At 38.4% G+C, this 12,284-nt stretch overlaps 1 protein-coding gene across 6 annotated transcripts in view; it reads left to right on the top strand.

Annotated features, from left to right (window-relative positions):
- RAPGEF5 (Rap guanine nucleotide exchange factor 5) overlaps nt 1–12,284 on the top strand; it is a 216,142-nt gene that overhangs the window by 86,160 nt on the left and 117,698 nt on the right. For 4 of the 6 annotated variants that reach the window (XM_043541063.1, XM_037890563.2, XM_037890560.2 and 1 more), the window contains exons 8-9: nt 985–1,061; nt 7,489–7,614. In XM_043541063.1, coding sequence (XP_043396998.1) covers nt 985–1,061; nt 7,489–7,614 — 203 coding nt within the window. The remainder of the gene's footprint in view (nt 1–984; nt 1,062–7,488; nt 7,615–12,284) is intronic. The other 2 variants (XM_043541062.1, XM_037890561.2) reach the window with 1 other exon arrangement.

The following is a 12,284-nucleotide window of genomic DNA, read 5'->3' on the forward strand; positions in this document are numbered from 1 at the left end:
TCTCCTACTGGTTTTTGAATGTTATGATTCCTGATGTCAGATTTGTGTCCATTTATTGTTTTGCATAGAGACTGTCCAGTTTGGCCAATGTACGTGGCAGAGGAGCATTGCTGGCACATGATGGCATATATCACATTAGTCGATGTGCAGGTGAACAAGCCCCTGATGGCGTGGCTAATGTGATTAGGTCCTATGATGGTGTCACTTGAATAAATATGTGGACAGAGTTGGCATCGGGCTTTGTTGCAAGGATAGATTCCTAGTTTAGTGTTTTGTTGTGTGGTTGCTGGAGAGTATTTGCTTCAGGTTGGGGGGCTGTCTGTAAGCGAGGACTGGTCTGTCTCCCAAGAACTGTGAGAGTGAGGGAGTGTTTTTCAGGATAAGTTGTAGATCTTTGATGATGCGCTGGAGAGGTTTTAGTTGGGGGCTGAAGGTGACAGCTAGTGGCGTTCTGTTATTTTCTTTGTTGGGCCTGTCTTGTAGTAGGTGACTTCTGGGTACTCTTCTGGCTCTGTCAATCTGTTTGTGTATATATATATATCTTCTTACTATATGTTCCATTCAATGCATCCGATGAAGTGAGCTGTAGCCTGTGAAAGCTTATGCTCTAATAAATTTGTTAGTCTCTAAGGTGCCACAAGTACTCCTGTATTTTTTGCAGATACAGACTAACACGGCTGCTACTCTGAAACATTTCTAGAAAAGATTCTTATTTCCTTAAAACCCACCGTTTTGTCAAAAACAACTTATTAATATTTATTATTTATTAGTATGAATAATTAGTACTTTTCATGTAAATTTTACAGGCTGGAAAAAGTAAGACACCGAGTGATTTGTCTAAGATCTCTCTGAGTTAATGAGAAAGCTAGGATTACAACCCTGCTCTCCTGACTTTTCCTGTTCCTTCTAACCTGGATCATGCTTCTGTCTATATCATTGTGATTTAAACCTGCCTGATTTCAGTACTCTCCTTTTTTGTTTTAGCAGTTTATCAAAATGAAGAAAACAGCAACCAGGAAGCAAAAGGGCCAGAAGACTTCAAATATGCTTCTGATGCACAGGTAAATATATATGAGTAATATATTTGAGGGTTTTTTTCAGCCCCACTTTTTTGGGGCCTTTAGCACTGGAACATAGACTTTCCCCTATGTTCTAAGTAGATAACCTGTATGAGACTGAAACTATGCTAGATTTTGTCTCCCATAGTTATTTACACTAGACTGATCACATTGGGAGTAAAACTTGTGATCTTGAAGTTGGAAAGATGTTCTTAGATAGCATCTCAGTTCTGACTTGCTGCATAAAAAATACCCTGTATCCCTCATTTTATTTTCAAATTGGATTTGTTTTTAAGTGGTTTGTGCATGTGGCATCCTGATGGAATTTTAATAACTGTAAGTAGATGTGGATTCTGAAGACCTTTTTATTTGACCTATCTTTGAGGTTTTAAACCCTCGAACACTCAAAATACTATATGTAAACATGGCTAAATTGTTAAGATCTACATTGACTTTTTTCTCTCAGCCTTGTCTTTCTGTCTGTCTCTTTTTTTTAATCCTCTTCTAGCCGTAAGCTTAAGGGGTGTTACAGATCATAGAGATCTGCTTTTATACCCAGATCTTCTACTTCTCTTTAATATCATCCAATTTCCCCAAATTACCATCCTTTCTCCTCCTCCTCCGCACCCATATCTTGCAGTTTTATTAGATCTCCTCTCTTACCCTGACTGCCAAACTCCTACTAAAAGGCCAAAAAGCTCAGACTCAAGTGTGAGTACACAGCAAACACAAGCTTGCAGCACCAAGTTTCTGAGCCTGGATCAATTGACTTGGCCTTGTGGGCCTTGGGCTGCAGGGCTAAAAAGCAATGTGGACATTCTCATTAGGTCTTGAGTCCAGGCTCTTGAAACCTTTCTGGGAGGGAGGGTCTCAGTGCCTAGGTACAGCCCAAGTAGGATAATTTACCCTGCAATTTTTAGATCAGCAGCCAGAGCCCTGGGAGCACAAGTCAATTGGATATGCGCTCTGAGACTTGGTGCTATGGTTTTTTCATGCAGTGTAGACATATCTTAGAATACCTTTCAGCACTAGTTCACAATCTGAAATCCATGTGTCTGTCTATTATAGATGGCATTTCTAGAGTGGCCATCACAATAGTATATGAGCGCCAAACAATAAAAGTAGACAGGCTAAGCATTATTTTTTAAAGGAAATTTTAAATTCTTCAAAAATGTTCAGTGTTCCAATATCTCCACTACACCATGGAATTCCATAGCATGAATGTCTGTTACTCTGTTCTTTTACTCTTAATTCAAATCTGTGAGAGGAAGAGGTTGAGCGCCTTAAAGCTAAAGAGTATATTAGAGAGCAGGGGAAAAGACCCAGGGTGAAATTCTGGCACCAAAACTTAAGCGTCTGTGTGTATTTCTGTCTGATTCTGCTTGGTTATCAGAATTAATTTATATGAATGTTCATTCAAGTTTTTAACAAAGATTTTGAAAACAAAAAGGTCATTATGCATGCTAAGAGCTAATAAACAGCAAACTAATAAGATTACATGGAGAGATTATAAAAAACAATAACAATTTAGTGGCAGTATATCCAATTATTCAATTCACCCAGTTTATACTTGAGTGCAAACCTACTTCCAAGTTTGACAAACATTGTAAAGCATGTTTACAATTAAACAAATAAATGACCGGTGTCCAATAAGTGTGGTAATAGAGTTTGGGGATAGTCTTTGAAGAGCAGACATTGCCATTACTCTAATTTAGGCACTTATGCTTGTATTTTAGATTTAAGCACTTGTAGTCCCTTTTAGTTCAGTGGGTCTACACACATTTTGCATATCACTCACATACGCAGAAATGTTTGCTGGAGTTGGGCATGGGCTCCTTAGTCTGCAGGTTGACAAAGTTGAAAACTGTAATAATGGCATTGTTTGTAGGAGAGATATAAAGAGTCAGTGATTGCAATGCAAAATTCTGAAGTAATTGCGGGCGGGGGGCTGATTCTGCTCCCATGGTGGTGTATATCAGGAGTAACTCCAGTGAAGTCTATGGAGTTACACTGCACTGATGTAAGAGTGAGGAGGATCATACCCTGTGATTTTTAAAATTGAGTGTGATGAAAATAATATGCCTTCCTATCTGCCTAGAAATCTCCTATTTCACCTTCATCTCATTTCTAGCTTATTAATTTCAGTGTTCTTGTCTTTCAAAAGGGAATATTTTCCAGAGTACAGTTCAGAAAAATATTTTGTAGAGTCAACATCTTTGCTTTTCAAACCACAGTAGTGACTAATTGATTTTCCCTTTGTATAAGGAGGGACAGTGAAATCTCTTGTGCTATTTTGAAAATTAAATGCACACCTTTAATTTTGTGCCGTGAACAGCACTGAGCTTAATATAAAGCTTAAATTTTTTGACATTAATTAAACTAAAGTCCGGTACAACTCTCACCTATGCAATTTGCACGCAAATAAATTGTGGATCTAAAGCTCAGTACTTGCACCTCTAGCTACCTGTTAGAGGAGCAAGTATCAAGACTTACACCCAGAGGGTTTTTTTTTTGTGGGTTCAAAATGCAGGTGCAAATTGCACTTGCTGATAGGAAGGCTAGCCTCTAACTCTTTTACTTAACAGCATTAAACACATTGTTTGAAAATTAAATTTATATTGACAAGTGAAAATGACCAAGAATATTAAAATCTTATTGCGTCCTCATAACCGGCTCTCAGAAACTATCAGAATAATTTAATTAGTTGACCTAGATGGATTCTTACATTAGTTAGCAGAAAAATTATTCCAAGTACTATAGAAAGTCAGAATAATTGGAGAAATCACAATGACAAATAGGGGTTTTGTACCTTCTGTTTTAATTATGAAAAAAATATTTAGCCCTTTATATTATAGCTGGCATTAATTACACCAGTCAAATTAAGGCTGAATTTGAAAATATTGTCTACTTCCAACATTGATTATGCCTCAGCTTCCCTGGCAGATTTTTAATGTTTTTCTTTCTTTTTTGCTGAAACCACAGTAAAGTACATTTTATTGTGTTCGCCTTGCTACTTTAAATAAAAGAACAATAATTCATAAACTGGCCATTATTTAGAACTGGACCATGTAATCCTATGAAATTGCTTATGTGAACAAAGACTGCTTCTGTGGCAAAGGTAACGAGATCAGGTTCTACTCTCACTATGCTTAAACATGTAGGAAGGAGGTAATTATTCTATTTTGTTCCACTGAGAAAAGGTGGGAAGTTTGGCAAGTTTTCTTCTTCCAAGATGCTCTTTTCACTTGAACGTTGTGGGTAGGGTAACCAGATGTCCCGATTTTATAGGGACAGTCCCGATATTTGGGGCTTTTTTTAATATGGGCTCCTCTTACCCTTCACCCCCATCCTGATTTTTCACACTTGCTATCTGGCCAGCCTAGTCGTGGGACTAATTGTCCCTTCAGACAGGAATTTTGACTTCAGTGGGAATTACACAGCTATATCAGAGGGCAAAATTGGGCACACTCATTGTGAATTTAAATTATCCAAATAAAGATAGAGTTTAAATCTTTAGTTATCTTTAATGTTGAAGTGTGCATACTGTGTATGTGTGTGAGTGTTAATGTCTGTTTTATTTATGAGATGTGTTTTTCATACCGTCTAAACATATTTACGGAGCAGAAACCACACTAGCAATTAACAAAGTGTGTGAATATCAGTTAAGGGATTAGTGCCAGCACTAGGCATAAGGAGACTAAACAATTGCTTAGGGCCCTGAGCAGCTCAAGGGGGCCTGCTATTCGCTTTTTTACATATTTGTTAGTTCCAGCTTAGGGCCCCCAGTATTCCTGCTTAAGATCCCCCAGTGGGCTAGCACCACCTTTACAAGGGATTAATAGAAAAAGGAGTAATCCTCCTCCCATCCTAATTACTCCCTCAATTTTTAAAAAAATTTTTTTTAATAAATCCCGAAGGCTTGCAACGTATGCTGAAGGTCAAAAAACATTTATTGACTCATTGAGGGGGCATTGCATTTATATGGTGTTCTTCACTAAAAATGTCCTGCCTCAATCCACAGACATTTTAAATATTGGGACTTTTATCTTGGGGCCACTCTGGTGATCTCAGTTGTTAGAATGGAACATAAAAAGGGTGAGGAGATTGCCTTTAAGGTAGTCCGGTTCGAACCTTGCATGGCTTTATAGGTCAATTTTTAATTGTACCTGGGTTGGAAGCCAATGTGAACTATGGAGCATAGATGTCATGCACTCAGCTAGAATCACTACTAAGTAAGGGGTCGGACATGCATTGCATTAGCTGTAATCTCCAAGTGGTCCAGCTGTAATGTATTACCGTCCTCTAAACTGCAGATGGGAAAGGCATGACACTGCTGGTGAGATCACTTCCAAGATGAAGAGTCAAAGTCGTCTTGACAAAAGTAGATGAAAAAAGCACTCTTGCCTACTGCTTCTACTTTATCAAAAACACAGCCATGAAATCAATAGGAAGCCTAGACTGTTCACCTTATTATCAAAAGTAAGGTAGGGATACAGATGTTACCTACACTGCTTCCTTCTGATGTTTCCCCCAGCTGAACAATGTAACGTCCATCTTGTCTGGACTGAGCTTCAGACAGATAGCTGTCATCAAGGCCCTAATCTCTGCTACCACCTGAAGCTATGAGAGTGTGTCATCGATCTCAGATGAAAAGAGACATGTAGATCAGAGTCATAAGCATATTGATGGCACTGTAAGCCTAGCTGTCTCACTACCTTCTTTCAGGAGCCCCACAAATATACTGCATAAAAGATGTGCTAGTCTCGCAAATCCATTTTTAGAGTGGGGCATATCCTGTATTTGAAAGTGACCTCCAAGGATATTTAAAATCTTTTGCTTCCTTATGCTGTATATAAAGGCCTGAGGAGTGTTTAGTGTTTTTTTTTTAAAGGAGGTGGGGGGAGGGAGAGCCCTTTGGGCTGTCACATCTTAAATGATTGATCTTTTACAAAGACATCATTTTGTCCTAAATGTTCGTTAGGCATTGGAGTCAAATAGATGTTAACAAAACCATACAAAAATCAGATTTTTAAATATTCTGAATATAAATCTCTACTCTGTTCATCAGCTTTCAGTCTCTCTTGTTTCTTGTGATATTATAATCTTCCTAGTTCTCCAGTTGCCATAGAGATTAAGATAAATTCAGTTTACACACGTGAGAAAGGATGGGGTATGTGTGGATTTTCTATGTTTAAACCCTTCCTTTCCCACCGCATATCCCTTTCAGGCTGCCTTTATACAATGTAAAAAGGGCACAAGCTCATTTTCCTTCCCTCCCTGCAACCTCCCGTCTTTGCACATCCCCTCCCTGAACCTCCCAAGGTTCATGCTGATAGCCATCAGGAAACATCTGGGCTAGTAATGGTCTTGCAGTGTCATCCAGCCAGGTCTCAATTACGCAATTAAAATCAGAGGCCCTGTGTGTGATCAGGTCATGGATGGTGATAGAACATGATTGGCCACTGATTTTGCAGTAAGCAACATGTACCATAGAGGTACATGATAATAGATAATATTTTACAGTGAGGGCTCACGTGAGGTCTCAGGTAGCTATGTGTTTGAAATGTCTGTGTGAAGAGTGTGTCTATGCCTTCATTATTATTTATTATTTGTATTATCATAGTGTCTAGGAGCCTCAGTCAAGGACCAGGACCCCATTGTGCTATACTCTGTACAAACACAACAAAAAGACAGCCCCCTGCCCCAGAGAGCTTTGCCATTTTTACAAACACACGCCAAAGCAGTAGACCAAAACAAAATACCATCAAAATAAGTACCACCATGGTTCTCAGCTAGAGTAACTGGTAGTAGTTTATGTTTAAAATAATTGAAATCTAGTGCTAGTTGTAATGTATGCCACATTGTCCTCCTTTAAACAGAATTGAAGAATTAATTAATTCACTGTATTTACCTCCTTTATAATGGAGGAATTAATTTTGTGTAACTTTATTTTAAATGCTGTAGTTTACATACATGAAGAAGTGGCAGCATTTGAGAAACGGGAGGTTCTGCTGTGTTATTTTTAGGAATGACTCTATTGCACTCCATCCTTTTTTTCCAGGGCTGTTCCTGGCTAACTTTCCCATGAGTTTTTAACCTCTTGCTATGGTTCTCTTATGTAACAGGAAATAGGTTGACAGGAACAAACAAAATACAAGTATATCAGTCACACACAATAGCAGTTGATTTAGCTAGCCCGGCCTTCAATTGCTTAATGTAGATACAGTACATAGGGTAAATCAGCTGTGCCTGAGAACTTCTTGTGCTGTTTCCCAAGAAGCAACTATTTTATTCTAGTTCAGCAAAAAGCTCAGAATTACAGTGAACATGAGAGAACAGATGTTTTTATTGTAAAGTTAAAACTTGTGTCACTGTCATGTCCTGGGATTGTGGATTTAAATATTTATTTGCTCTTTCTCCAACCCTCAAGGCAGGGGTTTTATGCAAGCTCCAGGAAAGAGATGACATTGGACGGATTGAACTAGTTCAGAAGCTGGCAAGGGAAAACTGTCAGTTTTTGCAGGTGGATAGAAAAGAACCAGAGAAGACAGAACAAGTAAGACATTTCTCATTTGTTTGTTTAGAAGGGAAAGGAAAGATGTTTTCTACTTTGTTGTAAACTTAAAATAAAAAAATATTTGATTTTAGGTCCCATGGCACATTGAGTTACATCTGTTCTGTCATGTCAAATGGGCCTCCTTCAAATTCAGAAAATCAAAATGGAATAAGATTTGCATATTATTTATCATTATTATTTTATTAACATTAACAATAACTGATAAACCTTGCTAGCTTATAATAGGCATGAAGCCATTCTCCCTCAGGTTAGGGGAGTGATTTCAGAGTGTTTTCTGACAAAAAGTTGGTCATTTTTGTGAAATGCTTTTCTTTTAAAGATATGTTTCTCAGATTTTTTTTTTTTAAAGGGACACATGCTTAAAGTACCATTACTTTTTTTTAAAGAACCTGATAGAAAATTACTCTGCTTTTATAATATTTTGGCAGAAAATATTACTGGGAACTTTCCAACATGAATTATAATTGGGTTTAAAATAGTGAGTTTTTACAGTTTCTTTTTTTATTATTATTGTGTATTCAACCAAAACTTACTTTGACTCAACTGAAGAAAATAGCAATCTGCTGCTCATTGCTTCTAAAAGCATTTATTCAAATAATAACTATAGACTGAAAATGCATTAAAATACTAGCTGCTTTGCTGATAGCACAATGTAACCTTTTTATCCTCCTGCTGCAGATTGTTTGTTCAGGTTTCATTTGATGGGAGATGCTGTTTTTGGTCACATACTCATTTAAAACTTCTAAAGGAGAAAAAAAAACTGCGACCCACTTGAGTCTTGAAATGCAATGTGCGTGTCTCCCCCATTTTTATTTACTCTGCAGTACAAAGAGACTTCTACTTAAGCAAAGAATAATTTTTCAGCTGACCCACGAGAAGTCAATCAACACTAATGTAATCACAATCAACAAAGCAAAAGGGAGTGATGAAATCTTACTTGAGAATGTGATGATGTTCTGTTCAATAGGATATATGCTCCTGTCTCTTGCAGTTAAATATGTAATTATACCAATGGGCATACCCGAGGGAGGACAGCAATTAGCCAGGCTGATCCTTGAATTGATCTGATCCTTGGTAGATCCACTAACTGTGGGCATCTGCAAAAATTTCCACATATCTTTAAACTGCATTAGCAAAACACAGTTGAACATTTAGGAGCTTATGAAAGTACAATTTTATACCAATAAAGGTTTATAATTGTGTTTTTAGGATTATTCAGCAAGAGTACAGGTTTTAGGACCAGATACTTTTTGGTAATGATATTTCAGAACTTCAGTGGTATCTTGGCTGCTGATTTTGGTCATTCTACTGGCATAGGCTAACTTTTGTGTCAACTGTCCTACTGGAGTCTGTGATTTCAATGCACAGCAGAATATAATACAGTTCTAAAAATGGAGAGGGGTGTAAGTGCTCACTTTTTCTTTAGTCTTTATTCTTTGAAAGTTTTTTGCATATTTTGCAGAGTGACCGCTTCAGCCCGTTGAGAGACAGCTGCCCTTATTCATGTTGAGTAGTACCACTCTCTTCAATTAGTTTTATTGGGCTAGATTGTTCCATTAGGCAGAGCCTAGAGGAAGGGGTAGGGTGTGTAAGCTGTATAATGGGAAGAATTGTGCCTCAGGATATGTCTACACTGCAATAAAAAAAAACCCACGTTTGGCCTGTGCCAGCTGACTTGGGCTCGTGGCCCCGGGGCTAAGATGCTGTTTAATTGTGGTATAGACATTCAGGCTCAGACTGCAGCCTGACCTCTGGGACCCTCCCACCTTGCAGGATCCTAGAACCGAGACTCTAGCCTGAGCCCGAATGTCTACACCTCAGTTAAACAGCCCCTTAACCTGAGCCCCACAAGCCCAAGTCAATTGGCATGGGCCAGCCATAGTATAATTGCAGTGTAGACATACCCTCAGAGACTTCCCTCCTGAAGCACAGTTCATCCCTCGCTCCAGGGATGTGAATTTGGTATTTTACTGCTGGCCTGTATGAGCAGCTATTTATGACAACTGTGATGTTTTCTCAGCTGTGCTGACGGGCATGTTAAGGGATGAAGTCAAGTCTGCATCCATTCCCTGTCTAGGCACTCTGGCATGGGTGGACAGTGTCCACTTGCTCCTTTGTGCCTAGACCTAAGGTCTAGGTAGCCCATGGAGAAGTGTAAGGGGCTTTCTCACTTCCCTTTGTAGGTATATAGTCTAAGAAATCATCTAGCCAATTGGCTTTAGTGGGACTACTCACCAAGTAAGGGATTACTTAATGCGAGTAAGGATGGTTAGAATCTAGCCCTAAATAAGACTACATTATAGAAACTGAAAGCAAATGAACTGCCCAGCCTCTGTTTTCATCTGAAATATTAAAGAAACAACAGGCATCAGGATCTGGTGTTCTTACAAAGCAACGTGTATTAAATATATATCCAGGTGAATGTCATGTTATTTAAAAACATCAATTTACTCTAAGCAACTACTTAGAAATACATCCTAATGGGTAACCTATATAGATAGTAAAGTTGAGGGAATTCAGTTTTCCCGTTAGCATTGTTCTCTGTGTTCTCAACAAGACACCAGTTTCCCCATAACTATCGCTGCGCTGAATCTTCCATTAGCCTTCTCTCCTGCTGTGCTCAATTCTATCTTCATGGATGACCTGCCCTCCTGAAATGAAAAGTGTTCTGTCTATACTTGAAATGTACATACAGTCTTCCATGCGCCTCTTCCAATATTTGTTATTGCATCCCTTCAGCAGACAGTTAAGTGTGGTAGCCTGGCTGTAAATGTATCTTTAAGCAGAAATTGCACTCGTTAGCAGAACTGTTTGTTTTGATGAGGCTTTGACAGTGTAACGTTTTGAGTTTGTTCCTAAAGATTCTTTATCGTGTTGCTGGAAGAAAAGATACTGTTTCTAAGAAGTTCTAACATCAAGGATTTTTCTCCTTGTGTGGAATGTTTAATCTGAATGGAATCCTCATTCATTATCCTATAGGTAGATACACAGACAAGAAAACTTTTAATATAGTTAAGATTTTAAATATAGACACCTTGAGTAAAAGGAACCTAATTAAAACAGTAGTATTTTATATTTCACTCAGAATAAATATTTAAAAGTCAGGAAATCTGGAGTGAAACTTTTATAGGCAACCTCAATTGTGACTCCATGTTGCCAGCAATGATATATCTGATGGAGCTATCATAAGATTAAAACAGCCCTGGAATTTTTAATATAATTGACAGCAACTGTTAAGGTAATATATCCTACATGTGTGCTGATTCTTATGTACCCTCCTCTGGGAAGGAGGAGGCCTCAGCTTATTTTAATGACTCCAGTACCCAGTCAACTTTGGCCTCATTGTTTAGGGTGGTCAGGGTGATGTAAATCTGGTAGGCATTTGGAGAGCCGGATTTGGAGGCCAAATTTGAGTGAGTGGTATTGTGACCTCTTGCACGGGACTGCAGCAAAACTCAACTTGGGTTTCCCCATGATTTGGGCCCTGGCCTTATACCGAGGTTACCTATTCCTTAATCCAGACCTGAGGTGAGTTTAATTGCTGATTTATGAGTCCCATAATTATCACAATTAGTTCTGCCTTGTCCTCAGCAAATGCAGAGAGACCTTGGATTGAATGTCCCTAATTTATATATTTCAATTAAATCCTATTTGTGCCACCAAAGTTTTGGAGAAGAATAGCCTGTTACAAGCTGTGCAAAATGCACAATCAAAGGCTTGAAAGGTCCTAGTTTTTGTAAAAGTAAAACAGTGAAGAGGAGTAAAATTTGTGCTCTCACGCAGTGCTATTCACATAATGAAGGAACATGTGGAATTACAGGATACCAGGATGTACAACCCCTTCCTTTGAGTTATGTTGTATTTCCACAATAGTTTCTTTCCTCCACATGTGTGATCTAATCTTAAAAAACTTCTACTAATTAGTAGTTTATTCCATAATGTTTAACTACTTTGTATAGAAGGAAATTCCAAATAAATACTTCTTGTGCTATTCCTTCTTTTACTTAGTTTAAGTTGATGACTCATTGTTCTTGGATTTGACGGTAGCTCAAATAGCCTTGTTTAGGGGTTAAAATATTAAACTGGGAGTCAGAACTGTTTACAATAGTACATACTTCCAAACAGTGAATCTTACTGCAGTTGATGAATGTCTGCAAAGTGCTTTGAGATGGTTGGTGTGGAAAGACACAGTAGAAGTTTGCACTCTGAATGTAAGAGTGTTGGGAGGAATATACAGAAGAGAACCACTCGCTTGAGCAGCTGAACAGAACTTATTGCAGTAAGAATGAAGTAGGCACAATAACTTCTCCTGCTCTTTCACTGCACCAAGCAGGAGTCTCCTCTCTGTACAGAGCTCTTCTGAGCCTTGATTTGCTGTTAAACCTCTTTGATTATTTATTTGTATTGTGCCTGGGAGCCCCAGTCATGGACCAGGACCTCATTGTTCTAGGTGCTGTACAAACAGAGAACAAAAAAGTTAGATCCTGCCTCAAAGAATCAGTATGGTCAATTAAGCGGAAAAGTCCTCAGACATGTTTAAGAGCCAAGTTGTTTCCCCATACCCTAGTACCTGGTTTCAATCTTTTTATTCTTCCTGGATCATTTTCCTCCCTTCCCCCACTTGTCAGAGTGTCATTGTCACAAGGAAG

The sequence above is a fragment of the Chelonia mydas genome, chromosome 2 (genome assembly GCF_015237465.2).
Source record: "Chelonia mydas isolate rCheMyd1 chromosome 2, rCheMyd1.pri.v2, whole genome shotgun sequence".
In the NCBI taxonomy this organism is placed as follows: domain Eukaryota; kingdom Metazoa; phylum Chordata; order Testudines; family Cheloniidae; genus Chelonia; species Chelonia mydas.